The sequence below is a fragment of the Panthera tigris genome, chromosome C1 (genome assembly GCF_018350195.1).
Source record: "Panthera tigris isolate Pti1 chromosome C1, P.tigris_Pti1_mat1.1, whole genome shotgun sequence".
NCBI lineage: Eukaryota > Metazoa > Chordata > Mammalia > Carnivora > Felidae > Panthera > Panthera tigris.
In genome coordinates this window covers 80,068,617-80,090,970 of record NC_056667.1, presented here as the reverse complement: position 1 = coordinate 80,090,970, position 22,354 = coordinate 80,068,617, and the positions used below count along the sequence as shown (strand labels likewise).

General features: G+C 41.1%; 1 protein-coding gene across 2 annotated transcripts in view; it reads left to right on the top strand.

The window, feature by feature from the left end:
• ALG14 (ALG14 UDP-N-acetylglucosaminyltransferase subunit) overlaps positions 1-2,880 on the top strand; it is a 101,688-nt gene extending 98,808 nt beyond the window's left edge. Inside the window, exon 4 of one of the 2 annotated variants that reach the window (XM_042997957.1) lies at positions 1,951-2,880. In XM_042997957.1, coding sequence (XP_042853891.1) covers positions 1,951-2,181 — 231 coding nt within the window. In that variant the 3' untranslated portion in view covers positions 2,182-2,880. The remainder of the gene's footprint in view (positions 1-1,950) is intronic. The other variant, XM_042997958.1, reaches the window with a different exon arrangement.
• The last annotated feature ends 19,474 nt before the right edge of the window (positions 2,881-22,354 follow it).

Below are 22,354 nucleotides of genomic sequence, written 5' to 3'. Positions count from 1 at the left end.
AGGATTCAGAACAATCTTGTAATTTAGGCATAAGACAAAACTAGAGGCGAATTAGAGTCATAGAATTAGAAGAATCCTGGAGCTGACAGGGAAAGTCATTGAGTCCACTCTCCCTGTACATATGGTAACCGAGTCCCAGGTAAAAAGTGACTGAAGCAATAGACGTCCTCCACTCCTAAACATGCGATCAGGCAACTTACCAAATCTCTCTGTGCCTCAGTTTCCTATTCTGCAAAAAGGGACAATAAAACTTGCCTCAAATGATTGCTGTGAGGAGTAATTAAAATAATGTGTGTGGACTGTTTAGTACAGTACCTGGCCACAGTGAGTTGTTGATAAAGAGTGGCAGTGAGAGCCTAGGTGGTGATTCTCGTTACTGTCCCAACAGTGAAGAGACAGTAATTGAACCCTGTTCAGTTCAACACTGTTGAACAGGGTTGTACCCTGTTCCCGACTCTCAGTCCCATGTTCTTTCTATTACAGTGTCTTCAGGGTCTGTGAAGAAAAAGTTATAAGGGCAACTCAATAGGGATCAAAGAAGATTGGTCTGGAGAGCAGCTTAGTAGCTGGTAATTTAAGAAAAACTAAACAAAAACTCTTCATAAAGACAGGGGGTAGGTAGGTAGCCACTTTAAGGAAGGCATAAAAAAGATTGGTTCCCACCTGAAACAGGCTACCTTCTCTCTTCCCAAAGTCCTGTGGATGGTGTGTCAGGTGGGCTTGCCTCCAGGAAGGGCGGAGCCTAGATCAGATAACTTATCAAACCCTGAGAGCCCTGACCGAGTCTTACAGCCCTGGCAGAATGTCCGTCCAGTCCATCGTCTATCAGGACAGTCTCTGAAATGCCGAGATGGTCAGACAGTATATCTGGAGACCCTTTCAACTCTAAGATTCTCTGATGTCTGATAAGTTTTGTGGACTATGTGCTGGAAAGATCATGTGACATTGTAGATAATGCCCAGCAGGCACGTGTAGACAGCCACAAATCTCCTGTTTTTTGATTTGTGGAGTAAAAAAAAAAAAAAAATGCTTTATTAGGCTTTGCTAAGTAAATACGGGCACATGATTACAATGTTGTGCAAAACAATTTTTCTCAGAAAATAATAATAAATTATCTTACCGACAATTCCATGAAATAGGCTTCCTCTCATTTTCTTAAAAGTCTTCTAAAAAGTCTTTGCAGTTGCTCTAGGAGTTGGATTTCTGTTTCTCTTGTTACTTTTGCCAAATAACAATTGTTATTTCTAAATTGTTTTTAACCGGTGGCTTTTTATAAAAATTAGCAAAATTCAAAAGCATCAAAATCCCTGGACCACAAACACAGATTAAATTCTCGTGAGGGGAAAAAAAACCTCATTCATTTAGTAGCCTTCTCTCAAATATCCCATTTGTTGGCCTGGACTCCTAAAATGGTTATATATACCCCACAAAAATACCCTACATAGTCATTTAAAGACATTTTCTTCTACATCTTACATGTCAATGCTCCAACCGTTATAAAGATTATTTTAGAAAATCAACAAGAACAAGTTAGTACGTGAGAAAATAGTGACTCATAGCTGACTTTAACTGTCTTCTGTGTATTTGTGTGACCCGCAAGCAATTGGAGAAGAGCAACACAACACAGTGGATCCTGGCTGAGCATCAGGCACTGTGCTAGACACCCTCTGGTAGCAGAGAAGTTAAGTTGTTTGCCTGGAGCCACTGGCCCAGAGAAGTTAAGTTGTTTGCCTCGAGCCACACAGCTGGTAAGCAGGAGAGCCAACACGGAGCCCTGTCTACTCCTATGTGCATGGGGTTTGCTGCACACTAGATCTTGATAAGGAATAATTCAAGGCTTAGGATAATAAAAAGTCTCCTCTAAGATGTGACTGTTTTTAACTTTAAATGCCTCATTTAGATTAGTATTCTGTATGCTAATTTGACCTTCAACTTTTTTTTTTTTTTAAGGTGTTGTGTAATGGACCAGGAACGTGTGTTCCTGTCTGCGTATCTGCCCTTCTCCTTGGGATACTAGGAATAAAGAAAGTGATCATTGTCTATGTTGAAAGCATCTGCCGAGTAGAACATTTATCCCTGTCCGGAAAGATTCTGTTTCACCTCTCCGATTACTTCATTGTTCAGTGGCCGGCTCTTAAGGAGAAGTATCCCAAGTCTGTGTACCTCGGGCGAATTGTCTGACAAATGACAACTTTCTTCTCTAGAATTTTGCAGTCAAACATATTTATCACAATTGGGGGAGAGAAAAACTACATGTTTATTATAAAGGTTTCTGAAGGTCCTGAGAATTATTGGTGGTGAGGAGTAAAAAATGTGTAACTCAGTAAAGAAACTGAGGGTGCTCTTATAAAACAAACGTTTATAAATCATTAAGTATTTATGCTTCTGTGCACCAAATTTCTTTTCTTTTCTGTTACTACCTGCAAGTTATCTGTTGACTTGACTTAGTAATATTATTCCTACAACTAAATATAGAATTAGTATGATTAGTAACATTTCCTGTTCTGCAGCTCTTTGTTTTGTTTTGTTTTGTTTACAATATTCTGCATTGTAGCAGAGAAAGATATTTCTTAGTTTTTGTTCAGCTACAACAGGCTTTATTTCCTGTATGGAAGCAGTAAAGTCCCTAGTGAATCCTTTCAGTATAAAGGAAGCAGTTATATTAAATGGGCTTCATGACAATTTGCATTCCACAGGCTTCCAGAACCGTGAGCATACACCAGTATCTTTTTTTATTCTTTGGTTTTGCTTTGTGAGTAGTTGCCCTGAATCCAGAATATCTTTTGAAATGTCTTGTTTAATTGTTAAAATAAATTAAAAGGTGACTACTGTCATAGTAATAAAAACATGATTCTGTGTTTCCGGAATCCAAACTCAAAACATTTTTTTCCTTTACATTTTGTATTTGTTTATGTTAAGTTTATTTATCTATTTAGAATGTGTGTGCAAGCACATGACTAGGGTAGGGGCGGGGTGGGGGTAGAGAATGAGAGAATCCAAAGCAAGCTCTATGCCGTCATCCCAGAGCCCAGTAAGGGTTTTGAACTCACGAACTGTGAGATCATGACCGTAGCCGAAATCAAGAGTCGGACACTAAACTGAACCACCCAACCCCTGAAACTCAAAACCATTTTTACAGATGTTCAAGTGGAGGGGTGCCTGGGTGGCTCAGTTGGTTAAGCGTCTTACTTCGGCCCAGGTCATGATCTCATGGTCTGTGAGTTCGAGCCCCATGTTGGGCTCTTTGCTGACAGCTCAGAGCCTGGAGCCTGCTTTGGATTCTGTGTCTCCCTCTCTCTCTGCCCCTCCCCCACTTGTGCTCTGTCTCTATCAAAAATAAATAAATGTAAAAAAAAAAAATTTTTTTTTTAAATGTTCAATTGGGACCCCTGGGTGGCTCACTTAGTTAAGCGTCTGACTCTTGATCTCAGCTCAGGTCTTAATTTCAGGGTTGTGAGTTCAAGCCCCACATTGGGCTACATGCTGGGCATAGAGCCTACTTTAAAAAAAAAAAAATGCTTTAGTAAATTCACATTGTCATGGCTGTAACTGTCCCTAGCATTTTGGGATGTTTAGGCTTGGCAGAGTATATTTAAAAAAATTTTTTTTATTTAACGTTTATTTATTATTGAGAGACACGGAGACACAGAGCATGAGCAGGGGAGGGGTCGAGAGATGGAGAGACACAGAATCTGAAGCAGGCTCCAGGCTCTGAGCTGTTGCAGAGCCCGACATGGGGCTCAAACTCACAAACCGCAAATCCATGACCTGAGCTGAAGTCGGACGCTTAACCGACTAAGCCACCCAGGCACCCCTTGGCAGAGTAGTTTTACTAAGCATTTAGGTAAGTTCTCGCTGGCCAGGTATTCTTCTAAGCACTTGTCAAATATTAACTCATTTAATCCTAATAACAACTCAATGAGGTAGGGACTATTACTATCCCCCTTTTACAGGTGACTTGTCTAAAATCACATGACCTTGGGGTGCCTGGGTGGCGCAGTCGGTTAAGCGTCTGACTTCAGCCAGGTCACGATCTCGCGGTCCGTGAGTTCGAGCCCCGCGTCAGGCTCTGGGCTGATGGCTCGGAGCCTGGAGCCTGTTTCCGATTCTGTGTCTCCCTCTCTCTCTGCCCCTCCCCCGTTCATGCTCTGTCTCTCTCTGTCCCAAAAATAAATAAAAAACGTTGAAAAAAAAAAAAAATTTAAAATCACATGACCAGAGGGGCACCTGGGTGGCTCTGTCGGTTGGGTGTCCGACTTCGGCTCAGGTCATGATCTCGCGGTCCGTGAGTTCGAGCCCCGCGTCGGGCTCTGTGCTGACAGCTCAGAGCCTGGAGCCTGCTTCGGATTCTGTGTCTCCCTCTCTCTGACCCTCCCCCATTCATGCTCTGTCTCTCTCTGTCTCAAAAATGAATCAACGTTAAAAAAAATAAAATAAAATAAAGTAAAATCACATGACCAGATTCAAGCCTAGGGCAGCCTAGCTTGAGAGCAAAGCCAGTTTCATGGGCATGTGGCCTGTGCAGCCACATAGGGACCCACACTCAGGAGGGCCCTGCACTTGGGTTAGTACTCTGCTGTCACTCTCAAATTTCTTAATACATATGGGACAAAGGGCCCACGTTTTATTTTGCACTGGACACCACCAATTATTTAGTTGGTCCTGCTTGAGAATCTGTGACAACACGCAGCGCAGAGCCTGGCCTGGTGGCTCCTCAGCGAACAGACATTCCATTCCCCCTTCTCCAAGCTCTCGCCTTTAACAAGGCAACAGACAGTGAGAAGAGCTCTTGTAGTGTTTGAGTTTTTATTTTTCCCTTCTAAATCTGCTCAATGAAGAGATCACTGTCAGTGAAAATAACTAGAGACTGACTGTCAGAGTACCTGAGATGCCGTGAAATTAAAATGCTGAGGCTGATTCAGCCTTTATTGTTCTCTCGGAACATCTCTGGCTAAAGTAGGAGCGTCTGTCGTCAGGACATTTTCCTAGGTGTTTGGCTGAGAAAACTCTCAGAATAAGGATGGTATTTTGCCACAGGTCAGCCTAGTGATAGTTCATTGTGTGCCTTGATTTTAATCATCAAATCTCAGGTGCTGTCCCTGCTTCCATTGATGGAAAGGCCTAGAATGTCAGATGAAATAAGCCTCTACTTTTCTAGACAGAAAGTGATCTTTTTAGGGATAATAGCATGTATATTTCTTCACCTTTCAATTTTTTTTCTGCACTTTGTTTAAGTGGCACTAGGTAAATAAGTGAAATTGGACCGTGTTCAGGTCAGTTAATGCCTGTCAGTGTGCCGGTGCAGCTTCCCCCGGGTCCCCACAGGTAATCCTGCCACAGAGAATCCCGTCAGGCCATGGAGAGTTGTAGAAAAGATGCCATAAGTTTTTCCAGCAATGTATGTCCCAGATGTTTTGCAGAGCCTTAACCTAGACCGTGGTTAGCCTGGAATGTCAGAGAAAGAATCTCGTGTGTGTGTGTTATCACTAAAAATTTAGGAAAATCTTCCTGGGTTCTGACTACTGTGCACACATTCAGAGTGAGGTTGGCTCAGCTCCAGATTATTTGGTAAACGAATACATGGTCTGGTGTGTGTTGTGTTGGTGTTATGGCTAACTCAGGTCCTCAAGGTCACATTTGCAAAGGGGGCTGGTTTGAGATGATAGTGGGGGCACAGCTTCCTTGCTGTGTCTTTCTGTGACATTAAAAAACAGTGCTGTAGTCTCGACTCAAACTGAGGATCAGGAACTAGCTTGTCTTTTCTGATTTCTCTTGAAACACTCTGGAATGTACCTCTTACTGGAAGAGACTGTTCATGAAAAATTAATTGCATCAGTCTTTAAATGAGAGACAAGGAAACCACACATCCTGCCCACACCTACTTCCCTGGAAGATTTTTATCTACAGTTCAGTTGTCCTAAAGGGTCTCAGCAGTTTGCCAGGGCAGAAAGTCTGACTGTTTCAAATAGGACATCCAAAAGTCATCACAGGAAGCTTTAGCCAGGAACTTAGAGTGCTGTGAAACCGTGTCAACAAGAGGAATGTTGTGCCATTTTAGACTGAAGAGCAAGACTGCTAAGAAGGAGATGACCCTCGCTTTCCCTCATAAAAGCAACTTAAAACATGGTGTTTATTTGGCCTTCCAAAGATAGATTCAAACTGAGAAATGTACTACCCCCTTACTGTGCAGTTCCTTAGATTGAATCAGTGCTTTATTTCTTCTGAAAAGCCCCATCTCACCAAAAGGAGTTTGACAGCAATGTATTAAGCCTCTTTTATCCACAATAAGAACATCTTTGTGAGTGTTAAAGAATATTGTCCTCGTCCATACAGTTCCTTATTTGGGGCCACGTGGAGTTTCTTCCCCGTGATTTTCAGCTCTGTCCAGCAGTGAGCAGACACCCAGATTTTCTTGTCTGCCCTGAACTTTCTTCTGTTCAGCCTGTCACTCTAGCACTCTAAAGACAAATTATCTACACTTACATTCTTGCTCCCAACTCACTTTATTTTTTTTAACGTTTATTTATTTTGAGAGAGAGCGTGTGTGTGTGCATGTGGGAGTATGAGCGGGGGAGGGGCAGAGAGAGGGAGAGAGAGAATCCCAAGCAGATTCTGCACTGTGTGCAGAGCCCGAGGTGGGGCTCAATCTCATGACATGATCTGAGCCAGAACCAGCTGAGCCACCCAGGTGCCCCTTGCTGCCAGCTCACTTTCAACGTGGATTAGATATAGCTCTCCCTTTTCCCTCCAGAGTGGTTAACAGATCCTAGCCTCCACCCTATCTCTCAAGCAACAAACTTTGGAATCATTTTTGTTTTCTACTCTCTTTCCTTAATCTATATGTAACTGGTTGCCCTCCCCCCCGCCCACCGCTTTCTATTAATGTCCCCAGAATTTTCCCTTGTCTTTCTGTCCTCTTAGCTCCTTGTCATCTGAATTCACCTATTTAATCTGCCTTTGGACTAGTTCACATCCACCCTTTCCTCTTCAGTCCCATGGTCACAACCTAAGCTAACTCTTCAACATAAATTCCTCATTTTATTAGCACATTTGTTGAGGAACTGAGGCATAGAGAGATTAAATATCTTATCCAAGATTTTATAACTAGAAAGTTGCAGAGCTGGGATTTGAACCAAGGCACTCTAGCTCCAGCCAAACTTACCTTAACAGCTAGGTTAGGTTTAAAAAAAAAAAAAAATTGCTAGGAGTGCCTGGGTGGCTCAGTCAGTTAAGCCATCTGACTCTTGATTTCAACTCAGGTCATGATTTCACAGAAGGTTTGTGAGTTTGAGTCCTGCATCACGCTCTGCACTGAGAGTGTGGAGCCCGCCTGGGTTTCTCTCTCTCTCTCTCTCTCTCTCTCTCTCTCTCTGCCCGTCCCCCACTCACACCCACATGCCCTCTCAAAATAAATAAACTTAAAAATAATAATAAAAAGGCTAGAAAGGAAAGGAATAGGGTGCTGTGATGGAGGAGAAGGTATTGGGTGCTCTAGCAAGGGATATCGGGGCAGGCCTCTCTAAGAAGCACATTTTAGCTGAGATCTGAAGGATAAGCCTTGAATACTTGTCCTCCTTCCACTTCCCCTCCCAATTTACTCCCCACAAATTTTTCCCCACCTCCCACAGCCTTGTTTTAGCAACTTGTTCTCTAAACACCTCTGTGACATAGCCACCCATGCCGAAGATTAGCCCTGAGCTACATACCATCATATTGCAATACCTTGCACTTAGAAACGTGCTCCACTCTTGGTCACACCTGCCACAGTTTTGAACAAAATGTAGGCACTGACCAAACATAAATTCTCATACCTACAGACTTGGTCTAGACCTACTTAGTACAGCTCTTCTAGACCAGTATTCTCAAACTTTTTGGTCTCAGGACATCATTACACCCTTGAAAACTATTAAAGACCCCAACAAACTTTTGTTTATGGGGGATATATTTGTCACCATTTACTGCATTAGAAATTAAGACAGGGAAACTTTTTAAACACAAGAATACACAAGGACACATTCTGTTAGCCACCAGAGCAATGATATCCTCACACATCATGTAGCATCTAGAAAACTAAAATCAGGAGAGAATGAGCAGGAAAAAGGAAAATGACATCTTTGTATTATTATGAAAATAGTTTTGACCTCACAGGCCCCTGAAAAGGTCTTGAGGACCCCCTGGGGGTCTCTGGGCTACATTTTAAGAACGGTTGCTCTACACAATGGCACATCAATAACTTCTATCTCCTCTACCAGCCTTTAGTCAATGATCCATCTCTGTTACTAGTTTTTTTTTTTTTAAGTATTTTTTTTAATGTTTATTATTTTGAGAGAGAGACAGAATGCAAGTGGGGGAGGGAGGGACAGAGAGAGAGGGAGACAGAATCTAAAGCAGGCTCCAGGCTCTGGCGCAGAGCCCGATGCGGGGCTCAAACCCATGAACCACGAGATCATGACCTGAGCCGAAGTCGGACATTTAACCAGCTGAGCTACCCAGGCACCCCAGTGTACTAGTTTTCTATTGCTGTGTAACAAATTGCCTTGTATTTAGCGGCTTAAAACAACACCCATTATCCCACTGTTCTGCAGGTTAGAAATCCAGGCAGGGCATAACTGCTTCTCTGCTCAGGGTCTCACGAGGCTTTAGTCAAGGAGATAGGTGGGCAGAGTTCTGATCTGGAGCTCTGGACCTTCTTCCAAGCTCGTTCAGGTTGCTGCTAGCAGAGTTCATTTCCTAGCAGTTGTAGGACTCATGGTGACCTGTTCCGTAAAGACCAGAGAGAGAGTCTGTATTGCTGCTGGTCTCTTTTGAGGACTCACGTGACTGGGTCAGGCACACATAGGATAATCTCCCGTGTAATTAACTCTAAATTAACTGCTGAGGGACCACAATTACATCTGTAGAGACCTTTTGCCATGTGAATGAAACATAATCAAGGAAGTGATATCTCATGATATTATTCATAGATCCCGCCCATACTTGGGGATTATAAGGGTGTAGATGCCATGGTCTGGAATTTTGGAGGCCATGTGAGAATTCTGCCAACCACAGCCTGCCAGAGGTTTTTTGTTTTGTTTTGGGAGGAAAAAATGTTTTTCAAACCTGTCACTTAAACTACTTAATTCCTACCTTAGTATCCATGTTTTCTCTCTTTTTTTTTTAATGCAGGAAATGCATGTCTTCCAAACTGCATCACTTTTCTAGCAATTTATTTGTGCCTTGGTTTGTTTTGCCATCAAATAGGCATAATGATGGTCCCTGCTTACAGACTTGTGTGCAGCAAACTAAGGTGGTACGTGTGCTGCCTTTACCACAGAGCCTGGCACACAAGAAGCCCTCAATAACTCCACGTAACAAGGTGACTTCCATGGTACGTAAGTGGCCTGAAGGAAGGGTGTCCTTAAACAAAGTGTAACCACCATTTCCCACTCTCTAGGATGGCTATTAAAAACGTTTTAAGCAGAAAATAACAAGGATCGCCAAGGATGTGGAGAAATTGAAACCCTCGTATGTTGCTGGTGGGGATATAGGATGGTTCAGCAGCTGTGGAAAACAGTTTAGGCATTCCTTAAAAACTTAAACATAGGGGCACCTGGGTGGCTCAGTCAGTTGGGCGTCCAACTTCGGCTCAGGTCACGATCTCACAGTCCGTTGAGTTTGAGCCCTGCGTCGGGCTCTGTGCTCACAGCTCAGAGCCTGGGGCCTGCTTCAGATTCTGTGTCTCCCTCTCTCTCTCTCTGCCCTCCCCTGCTCATGCTCTGTCTCTCTCTGTCTCAAAAATGAATAAAAACATTTTTAAAAAAGTTAAAAAAAGTTAAACATAAAGTTGCTGTATGACCCAGCAGTTCTACACCCAGGTATATACCGCCAGGGAATTGAAAATATACATTCACACAAAAACTTGTACACAGATGTTCATATTGGCATTACGTAATAGGAAAAAAGCAGAAACAACCCAAAGGTGCCCTGAGCAACGACAGATTAACAAAATGTGGTATGTCCATACAAGGGAATATTACTTGGTCACAAAAAGGAGTGAAATACTAATACATAACCTGCTACAACATGGATAAATGAACCATGAAAACATGCTCAGTGAAAGAAGCAGCCACAAAAGGCCACATATCCTACCACTCCCTTTAGATGAAATGTCCAAAGTAGACAAATCCACATACGGAAAGCAAATTCATTGTTGGGGGCTGTGGAAGAGAGCAGTGGAGGTAACTCCTAATGGATATGGGATTTCTTTTTAGGGTCATGAAAATGTTCCAGAAGTAGATAGTGGTTATGGTTGTACACCTCTGTGACTATACCAAAAAGTACTGAATCATATGCACATTTTAAGTGGGTGAATTTTATGGTATGTGAATTATTTCTCAAAAAACATTATTTTTCAATCAATAGTCAAGGAATCTATCCATATATATAGATATTTGTGGGTGTGTATGCAGATAAAAAAAGACCAAACAGAAAAGTAAGCACAGCAGCCAGGAAGCTGCTACAGGGAGTGTTTTTGTTTATTGTGATTCCAGCTCTGCCCACGGCCAGAGACTAAACAAAGACTGAAGGTGCTGGAGACAAAGCATGGCTTTGGGGAAAAGCTGAGTAAGGACTGGACGAAATAGCATAGTGAGGGGGCCCAGAGGAAGAAGATGGTCTCAGCATGAAATAACTCCTTCCCCAATCTCCTCACTAAAGACACCCCATTATACAGCCTCACAACCAGCCAAGAGGCAAGATGACTGAGTAATTGTGTTGTCAAAGTCAGCCATCCACGTGTTCTTCTGCAGTATGACCTTGACCTCCCCGTCAAGAGGTAGAGTCCAGTGGCGCTCCCTTTGAATCTAAACTGGCCTGAGTGATTTGTTCAGCCACTAGAATGCAGCAAGAGTAGGAAGTGATGTTCTGACTTGGTCTTGAAATGCTTGCCCTCTGGATGCTCCACCTTGGGATGTCCTCTCGGTATCCAGCCATCATGCTCCGAGAAGCCCAAGGCACACGCAGAGACCACGTGGGAGTGTCCCGGTTCCCAGTCACCTCCAAGTACAGACTTGGAGCCATCTTGATCCAAAGTACTAGACGTGTGAGGAGAGAAGCCTCCAGATGATTCCAGCCCACCATTTTCGTCACTCCATGACTCTCTAGTCCTCCCAGCTGAGGCTTAAACACTGGAAGAGAGAAGAGGCCCCTCTGTGCCCTGTGAATTTCTGACCCACAGAGTCCATGTACGAGATGAACTGGTTGCTGTTTTCTGCCACTAAATTTTGAAGGATTTGTTACAAAGCAAGAGGTAATTGGAACAATAACCTCTCAGAAGGAGCCAGTCCTTCCAAAGTTTGGTTACTTTGGCTTAATATTAGGAGAGGAAACGATTTCTTGCCCCCAAGGCAAAGGGAAGAAAATGTATTTCTACACCATGGATAGGAAAAGGCTTTTTTTCAAAACCCTTGCTCCTTGGCCTGCATGTAGCAGTGAAACAGAAACCAATGAATTCTTTTAAATCTTTTAACCATATGCAGATGAATAAGCAAATGGTTGGACTTGGTTCCTAATCTCTTTTCCTTCCCTGAATACCTTTTTTTTCCACTCTAATAAACTTTAGCATTTAAACAGAAGTCATGTGTCACATATATGACGATTAACAGCAAGAATGTAGAAAACGAGATAGTTGCTGAGCACAAAAACTTAATTAATAGCCAAGCCATTCAACCGAAAATAAGAACAGTGTTTCTGGCAGGGAAATGTGAAATCTTTTTTCTAACTTGGTATTCTTCCCCCCACCCCCACCCCCCACCCCTGAGTCTTTTTAGGGAAATGATTTAAAATTCAGTGGCTACACAGATAACTTTTTTTTAAGTTTTCAGTTGAACCCTAGTGATTGAAGCGCAATAATCTTTCGAAGGCATTGACTAGGGCCACCCTCCCTCCCCAGGGGACCCAGGGATTTGCAAAAGCCCAGAATATGCAAACTGAGACTTGTGCAGGAACCAAATGGAAGGAAAGCTGAACAGCAGCAGGGGGGATGAAGGAGTCTGGAACTGAGACTGTCTTTTCTCTGAAAAAAAGGGAAAAGCAGTTTCATTCTTCAAATAAAAGGGAAAGAAAACAAGACTTTTATGGTAATACCATATACAGAGTTGGCAGAAATTCGGCAAGGAATAAAAAGTATCCAAAATGGTCCCTTATTCAGTTCCCACCAGGCAACCCAATGAAAAGAGGCTCCATTTTCAAGTTGATAAGCCTGAATTCTCTGGATGTGTAACCGTGCAAGGCCTCTAGAAAGGCCCAAGCTTTGGTCCGTTGACTCCCCTGCAGAACAGGCTGAATCTGAAGTGGCCAGATGAAGAGAGAGCTTATAACGTTCGCCAAAAATCTTAGAGAAAACAAATTACTGGATTTATGGATGAAATGATAGAAGCTCTGAGATTTGATTCAGAACTTATCTCCAGGATAGGGAAAGAAGGAGAGTTTATGGATGAAACAGGATTAGCTGTACATAATTACTGCAGAAACTGGGGACAGTGGATGCATGGAACATCATACACCAAACTCATCATGTTATTCCCTCTACTTTCCTATGTGTTTAAACATTTCCATAATGAAAAGTTTTAAAAATATAAATCACGAGGGGGCACCTGGATGACTCAGTCAGTTAAGTGGGTGACTCTTGATCTCAGCTCAGGTCTTGATCTCAGGGCCGTGAGCTCAAGCCCCGTGTTGGGCTCCTTGCCGGGCTTGAAACCTACAAAATAAAATAAAAATAAAAATAAATAAAATAAAAAATAAAATAAAATATCATGTGAGAAATCTACAGATGCTAAAAAGTCAAAGAAGGTATTTTTAGAGATAAAATGAAACAAACCAGGTTTTACAATGAGAACAAGAAAGGAAATTTCAAAATTACTTTTAGTTCATATTTAACTCACAAAAAAGAAATTCAGTCAGTCTACAGATCTGATACCTGAACCAGCATAGGTTTTTCTGACTTAAAGTATTCACTCCTGGGCCTTTCAATACACTGCTTTCAAGTACAAAATGTCACCTTCTTTATCCGTGTGCTTCTCATCATTCAGTAAATATTTGTCATGTTCCAACATCAACATGGGGAGTTACTCACAGGAGGCCTCGGAGCGCTGACCCGCACTGAAGGTGCCCCTTTCTGCAAGGCGGACACACTCCCTCCCCCTTTTCAGAAAATCACGATAGGATAGCGCAAGTCACCTCTGTGGACCTTGACTATTAAAGGTGATTCTGACCCCACGTATTCATGTTGCTGAAGAGAACGCCTTGCGGAGCAGAGGAAAGGCAACTGCATGGTAAGAGCCCTGGGTTCAGGTCCTGTATGTGCCTCATAGTGGTGAATTTTAATATTTCTGTGCTTCCTCACCACATAACATGAAGGACTTGAAGTCTCATCCGAGAACACAACTGCTACCATGATTATTGTGGCCATTAAATCTACCGAGCGCTAGCAACGTGCCAGGTGCCACACAAAGCACAGTACGTGTATCGACCCATTTAACCCTCAGATCCAGGCAATAGAGGCCCCACACTTGCCACTTCCCTCCTTGCGGAGCCAGAATGGTGTGACCACCTGGGCCCATACTCCCTTTCTAGACCAAACCCTGGCTGCCTCTGACCCCTGAATCACCTGCTTCAGTGGCCCAGGCCTCCTTGTAGGGCTTGCATGGGCCTCTTCCCCAGGTATGCTTTCCCAAGTCTGGCTTCCTGGAAAGGGTGGGGGAGGAGGCAGGGTGGAAAGATATGGACCTGCAGGTGGGAGTGTGGACACTGCAGAAAGGTCCTCACAGTGTGAGACAGGGACCAGGTAGAAAGAAAAGGGAGATGGGCTGTGGGCCTGAGGTGTTTTATTTATACTCTTGGCTGGGGTCCTATAAGTGTTAGAGGTGGGCCTAATGAGCTACTTATTATTATTATTATTATTATTATTATTATTATATCTATTTTCCAGAGACTAAAATGGAGATGCAGAAGCTTGAGCCATTTGCCCAAGGTCACACAGCTGGTCAGTAGCAGATCGGGGCTCAGGTTACCTTGGGATTCAGGCTCTTCCCTTTCATGCTGTCACCCAACAAAAGCACAGGATCGGCCATCCCAGGGGCTCTCAGGAGACACAGAGCCGGTCCTGAAAAGCTGTCCGCCACCCGTCGAGCTGCTTTTCTCCTGCATGCTGTGTTCTCCGTGCCAGCTGAGAATGCAGCAGACGGCCCTGGTGGCAAAGCCTCATCCAAACACAATTACCATGGGAAAGTCGATTCAACAGCAAAGTATTTGATACAAGAGTATGACAGTTAATCCTAGGATTTCACTTTTTGTTCCGAACTTCTGACCCACAGCTGCGGGTCCCGCCACGGAATATCAAGAAGGTAACTTAACTAGATTTTGACCCTGTCAGACAAGTGTTTGACCAATCCAATAAGTAGGTCTTTGTTGACTTCCTTTAAACTCTAAAACCAGGAAATCACTTCAAATATGTTAAGACCCCCACCTTCCCTCCAAGGACATCCTGAGGCACAGAAATAAAATCTAAACAAACATACTTTCAATTACTATTCGTAATGAAACATCCAGCAAATTCGAGGTTGTTTGAAAAAGCACATTTCTGAACAAAACTATAAAAATAATCTTAGAGTATTTTTAGAAGGCATAATTTGATGTACTTAATACCAAGTACTCGATCTGGGTATGTTTGGATACTAACCACAAATATCTGAAGTTAGTGATAAGAATAGTAGCTAGCAGTATTGAGTACTTACAGTGTGCCAAGTACAATTCTTCATCTTTTACATGTACTCTCTCGCTCGACCCTCACAACAACCACATGAAGAGACAGGTTAGTGAGCTTAGAACTAAGTCTATACACAAAGGCGTTTATCAGGGTATCATGTATAATAGAAAAAAAAATTGGACACAATCTAAATTGAAAAATGTTCTATACGTTGTATGTCCAGACAATGGACTAGTGTGCAGGCATTAAAAATCATATTGCTGAAGAATAATTAATGGCATAGAAAATGCTTAAGATGTTATATCGAGTAAATTTTTCAAAATGATGCAAAAAGTGTATATTATGAACACGGTTTGAAACTCTAAATATATGCAGAGTTGTTAAATGGCTAAAGATATATCTCTGAGTTGAGGAATTATGTATCAAGTTTCTCCCATAATTATTTAAATTCTGTTTTGATTATATATAACATAATGAAAGAAAATAAGATTTTCAAAAATGACTGTCTTCTTGGGAAGCATCAGTTCAGGAAGTAGAAAAAAGGAAAACATAGTATGTCCAAAGAAATACCATACTGGCAAGTGTAACAATTACAAATAGAAGTAACTACTTAATAAACATGTGTCTGATACTTAGTGTCTTACATGCAGCTTTCACAACATCTCACTTGATCCTGCAAAGGCACTGAGAGGTAGGACTCTTAGCCCCCATTTTTCAGATGATGAAAATAAAACTTTGAGGGGTTGTGGCTTTTCCAAGGCTCCACAGACGGTACGTGGTCAAGCCAGGGCTAGAGTCTTGGGACATTCAATCACAATGAGGCATCTGTGAACACAGGCCCAGTGTGTGGGCAGCCAGAAATGTGTTGTCCCGACCACAGTCTGACTTATTCAACATGAAATTGAATAAGTATGGCAGCCGACTAAGCCTCATGCCAATTTATGGGAAGGTCAGTGAAATTGGATCTAGAGATCTGAGTTCTAGTCTAGTCTGCCATTAATTAGGTCTGTGGGCAAATCCTTTGACCTCTCTGTTCACCTAGATCCAACAGAAATGTAATCGAGCTTCTTAGGCCCAGTGCCTGTCCTGGAGGTCAGTTGCCTGCGTTGTCACATGCCCATATCCCCTAATATGATTCCAGAAGCTTTGACTGACAATGTTAATTTCTCCTGAGGATGGTGGGGGGGGGGGGGGGGGTGCATCACATATCACCAGCAAAACACCCTTAAGGTTTCCTTTAAATACTTCCTTCCCCCCACCACCCCCCACCCCCACCGCCAATTCCCTCTTCCATGACCAGCTGCCAAAATTCTCTTTTTCTATTTCTTTCTCCGTTTAAAACAAAAACAAAACAAAAATCTTTTCTCCCCTTCTTTTTCCGAGTCACACTCTTTATGATTTCTCCCTATTCCAAGTCTGTTTGCACTTAACATATTTATTTCATGCCTGCCGTTTCTCAGGACTGTTCTTGGTGCTGGAGGATACAGCAATGGACTTTACAGTCCATCCTTTCTTGCAAAGAGTAATCCAACCTGGTCTCAGCTTCAGTGTGCATCCAGCCAAAGGCAGGCTGTGGGGGAATAGGGAGTCCTTGAATTACTCATCATTTTTTTTAGTATTACATATAAAATAAGAGGCGAGTACTTATTGTTCTTAAAGGAACTCCTGGCTCTACTTTTTTTTTTTTTTTTTTTAATAATTCTGTGACTCCAGTGAAGTAAATGCATAATGCTGTGGGGGGGGGGGGGTGGAATCCCTCTACCCTTCTAGGTTTTTAGCTGAGACGCCCCCTGTAAAGAGAGATTAACAAGAATAAAATAAATTTAATTTAGTACATACGGGAGCCCCCAAAAAGGGAGGGTACCCTTCACATGGGGAATTTATTACCTGCTTCCAGGGGGACAGAGGGGGTCAGAGGATCCTTCTCATGCTGGCTGTTGCCCAAGTAACTTAAATTCAAAATAATCAGTATGCCAGAGTGGCACCCCCTGGGGCAGCCTGTCCTGAGCCCCATTAGTTCCCTCCTCTGAAACTTCCCTGGGAGTTTTACAGTGTAGATGCTGAGTTGGTATCCATGTCTCCTTGACTCTCTCTCAGCCCAGAGAATAGGTCAGTCCAGTTAAATATCTGTGTCTATAACTTCAGTAGGTGTTCTTGCAGGTAGGCTTCCGAAGTTAGTCCTATATGGTACAAGCAATCAGGTGTTTAGTGATTTAGTGATCAGAAACAAACGAAAAGCAATGGTTAATAGAGCAGACTCTATTCTCGTTTCTGAGTTCTGGAGGCAGTTAGTTGCAAAGATTTCTAGATGTCTGGCTCAAATTATCTTTAGACAAAGGGAGGGCAGGCAGGGGCAATCTGACAGATTCCCCTGATATGCAGTTTGACTGTCTGAGTGAGATCTCTCTGAGTGGCCCATATATCAATAGGCATGAAGATTGTCCATACATGAGCTGTTGTGTTGATTTTTATTTTATTTTTCTTTTCTTTTCTTTTCTTTTCTTTTCTTTTCTTTTCTTTTCTTTTCTTTTCTCTTCTTTTCTTTTCATTTCTTTTCATGTTGTTGTGTTGATTTCTGTAGTTCATATCAAGTTGTCCAGGTTTAGCTTGTGTGGCTTTGGAAACTGGGCAGCTTTAGTCCTCAATGATTTTAAGTCGAAAGGGTGGGAGAAAAGTTGGAATGTTAGTTTAGAGAGTTTTTGCCAGATATTGGAGGAAACTAGAAGAATTCAAGATCTAGTCCAGTTTACAGGTAGAAAATGAAACCTCAAAGACAATTAACAGAACTAGAATCTAATATCCACAAGGGCATATTATAGTTTTTACTGAAATGTGTTTTTTCTGTCTACAATCACCACATTTCTGTCAACAATAACCACAGTAAGACCAATTTATTTACAAATTGAGCTTGATTATTTGTATAAGTGCAGCAAGAATACCTTTTTCTTTTTTAATTTTTTTTTTTTATTGTCTTTATTTATTTTTGAGACAGAGAGAGACAGAGCATGAGCAGGGGAGGGTCAGCGAGAGGGAGACACAGAATCCGAAACAGGCTCCAGGCTCCAAGCTGTCAGCACAGAGCCTGATGCGGGGCTTGAACTCAGGGAGTGCGAGATCATGACCTGAGCCGAAGTCGGACGCCCGACCGACTGAGCCACCCAGGCGCCCCAAGAATACCTTTTGATCATACAGAATCTTTAATCTGCTTTACTGGAACTTTTCATAAGGAATTTCAGATTGGACTTTTAAAAGCCTCTCGAGGCTAAGAAGCCAACCCAAGGACCAGTCATCAGACTTCATTGTAACACCTATAGTTTTGGGTAAATTGTTGACTTCATAAGGTCCCCAAAATATTCTGAGACTCCTGGTCTTGCCAGGAAGTAACCTTCCTTACTCACATGGTAAGACTGCTGGGAACTCTGTAAGCAAAGTACCAGGCCAATTTTTCCAAGAGACTTTATTGGCTCCATAAAGTCAACCTTAGTTCCTTAAAGCTGCCTGATTGTGTCTGAGTCTATGCATGTCTCTCTCAAACATGACATTCCAGTCAACATCTTGGTAATATAACCAACGCCTCCAGTGTCTTATTATAAGGAGAACAGATTCTGATTGAACGCATACAAATATAAGAATACTCACTGAGAGTTTCCAAATTCTAGGGGGATGAAGTGGGGAGAAAAAGATAAATGGGTCATATTTGTTCACAAAGGCATATTTTACTAAATTGCTCTAAGTCATAGTTAAAGAGAAAATAGGGTTTCCTTAAATCTGAAAGAACAAAAGATTTTTTAAATCAGCAGTGTTTCAAAGTCATAAGTATAATTATCCTACTCACTGCATTCAGTTCCATTTAATAGTTCTTGTTCTGCTTAAATCCAGTGTTTCCATTAGTTCTGGAAATTCCATCAGTTTCATTTGATGATCTCAAAGTTAACAGAAACTGTGTTCTAGAGTACTTGTCAGAATCCTTTCCATGAATCTCTCTGAAGGTGAAATACATTTGCAAAAGTATCAGAGGAAAACAATAACTGTCTATAAATGACCAAAGATTTAAAAATGCCCATAGTTAAATATCTGATGAGAGTTCATTATAATGTAACTGACAAGGAAATTTGGTTATTTTTATGCCATACAAAATTTATGATAATAACTACAAGTATGACTGATAATATTATACCAGGACATACCAGATTCTTAGAAATTTTATATAATTTCTGTATACTTGTATTAATAACATTCACCCATTTAATATAACCTAGGAAGGTTTATCACCATTTATTTGGCAAATGCTTCCCATGTGATTTAAAACAACAAATAAGGCTAATTAGTGTAACATGTCTCTTCTTATTAGGAGAGAGAACAAATCCTTTAACTTGTCCCAGGAACCCTCTGGAAATTCCCAAAGTTTGTTTGAGGTCAAAGAGACGTCATTTAGAATCTGATTGGGGGGAATTTTGTCAAAAATATCAAAGAAGTTTTAAAACACTTGGTCAGATAGGATCATAGGTCACTATGAAACAATACTTACCCATTTAACCATGGTAACAATTAAAGACTTTGCAGGCAAATACCAGAAGTTAAGTAGTTGTAAGTAAAACTGAGCTCTTTTAATAGAAAAGACTCAGTTGTTGGGTTGTTTTTGTGTGTATGTTTGTTTTAAGTAATCAAAGGCCTGAACACATTAAAACACAAAATATTTGCTTTCTAGGCAGATTACTTAAAAGGTAAGGGAAAACCTTTTATAATCCCTTATCAGGAACAGACCAAGAATCCAAGCAAACTTTGTCCTTTTAGTGCATGAAAGAAAATTAAGTTTCAATTTTACGTAAGTACACTATTGGTATAAAGCTTACGTTTAAAACCCTGTAACAAATCCATTCAGTTTTGCTCAGGTTGATCACACATAAAATTCCTTTTCCAAGGTCTTTTTTTTTTTTTTTCCCAGAAACGTTCTACAACTTTCTATGTCCATTTTAGTTTGTCCCCTGTCATCTTTCCCACTCATAAATAATCAGGTTTACTATAGGACAAAATTACTTTCTTTTCCCTCAACAAAAAGATGCATCTCCATTCTCCATACCTTTTCTCACCAAAAAACAAACAAACAAACAAACAAACACCCCGCGTATCCCACATTTCTTGCCTATGGAGATGTTTCCCTTATTATTTCAAGTAACTTGAATTGCATATATTAATTAGAAGTCTTAATCCTAAGAAACCTTAATTTCTAGTGAAAACTAAGAAGTAAGCAATCGTGAACTGTTATACCAGCACTCTTTAGATTGGCAAATTTATGAATACATTTCATAATTTCTAGAAACATAATTTCCTTATGGCAGAGTTTTTAATGTGGCATTAGACATGTTTAATAATTGGCCCCAATATCCTTAGTTCCTCTGTAATAAAAGGTCAAAATAGGTGAGCTTAGATTTGTTTAGCAATTAGTGTTTCCATATGTTATCTTATTTGGAAATGCCCCTAGACATTCGTTGAATTCCCATCATCTGATTTAATTTAGATGGTGGAAGTTACCAAAAAGATCTGGAAAACTATTTAAGCAATAATCACTGCTGAAAAGTGCACCTAAAGACTCATCTCATTTACATGTATTGAGTTCATTTGTTCTTAACAATCATGCTTAGATTACTCTTCAAGATTCCACGAAACATTAGTTAGCCACCATCTTAATTTTTTTCTTTGCTGACAAATTTTTGTAACAGCATGAACTTTTTTGATTTTTAGTAAACCTAGGTAGAATAAAAGTATCATACTAACTGCTGACAACTCTAAAAGTATAATACATGTCTGTATTAATTAAACCAACAAATTTAAACTACTTTTTATTTGCCAAAAATTATCCTAGATAATGTGGGTTTGAAAAACCTTTGGATTAGTTCCTACTATTTTCTGAGATGTAGAAATACTTCAGTTAAAAGCGCTTATTTTTAAGCCAGTTAAACAGAGCTCTTTTACAAATTAACTTTGGCAATGCCATTCGGAGGTAGATAAATGGCCATACTGCTAATCACACACATAGACATACATACAGCCAAAGACAGATACCTTACATTTTACAATTTTAGCCGTGAATCAGATATGACGATATAAAACTCGCTAGTTTATAAATAACAGCTGGAATAAGTTTATTCATTCAGATGCCTAAAGCTTTTTACTATTTGTGAAGATGACTTTTAAGATGTGTATTTGCCCTTGAGAAGTAATCTTAAGGAGGCTGTAGTCTGTAGAGTTGAAGCAAGAGAGCCTTCACAGCCATCCATCTGTATTTTAAAAAGGCCTCTTTCTCTTTATTTCCCAGTCTCCAGTGAGTTTTAGTTACCTCCTTCGGTGTTTACATTTCAAAGACGTGGTAAGATTTACGTCTTCAAGGGACAGAGAAAGAATGCAAGTTTTCTTCTAGGAATTTGGATATATTTCTCCATTATCAGAAGTCTAGGGTAATTGCTATCTAAATTCTTTTTCTTCTTCTTAAGTGCAGGACCATTGTACTTCCAGTGCCCTGATTTCTGCAGCATCTATACATGTCTGAAGGCAGGTAGGAAAGGGTCTGAGTGGATTTTGCGTTGCTTTCAAAGTTATGCTTTTGTTTTTCTGAAAAGTTAAGTTGTAAATTAAGAATTATTGGGACACCTGGAGTGTTCAGTCTTGATCTTGTGGTTGTGAGTTCGAGCCCCACGTTGGGTGTAGAGATTACTTAAAAATAAAAAAAAATAAAAAAAAAAAGAATTATTGACTTTTAACTCTTTTTTAAATTTTCATTCCTGCAAGCTGTCTTCAAAGAATTGCATAACCTTTTTCATTAAAACACTTAGAGGTTGATTTGCCTACTCAACTGTACTATTTTGAATTTGCCTTTTTTTTTTTTTTAACGTTTATTTATTTTTGAGACAGAGACAGAGCATGAACGGGGGAGGGGCAGAGAGAGAGGGAGACACAGAATCGGAAACAGGCTCCAGGCTCTGAGCAGTCAGCACAGAGCCTGATGCGGGGCTCAAACTCACGGACAGTGAGATCATGACCTGAGCTGAAGTCGGATGCTTAACCGACTGAGCCACCCAGGCGCCCCTGAATTTGCCTTTTTATATCAGAGAGGAAATTTCCAACTAAGATGGGAATCAAAAGATAATGATGTTCTGTTGTCCAGGAGACATGAATTCTTTGGGTGGGGGCCTAGAATATATCCACAAAGGGCATTGCATAGGAAGGCCTGAAGCCAGCAGGGCCTGATCATAGAGGCCAGCAAAATGAGACTTATTGCCCAGCCCAGGCACTTCTGCTGAATTTATCTCCTGGCTTTTAGCATTTACATGAATAACCTGCAGACCCTGGGCCCAGAGATTTGTCTGGAGTGTTCTCTGTATATCTTGCAGGGAAAGGGAAGTTAAAATAAGCAGCTTGGTGTTGAAGGGATTTTCTGGGGAAGGTGGAGGAGTTTGGGGTGCTAGCTTTCTTGCTGAGGAGAGAGAGCCAGGTTTTAAGAGAGGGAATCTACACTGGATATGAACTTTAATTTTGTTCTAAATTTAATCTCTCCTCTTTCATCTAGTTAAAGGAGTCCCCAAGACTAGCCATTCTACTTCTTTGAATCCA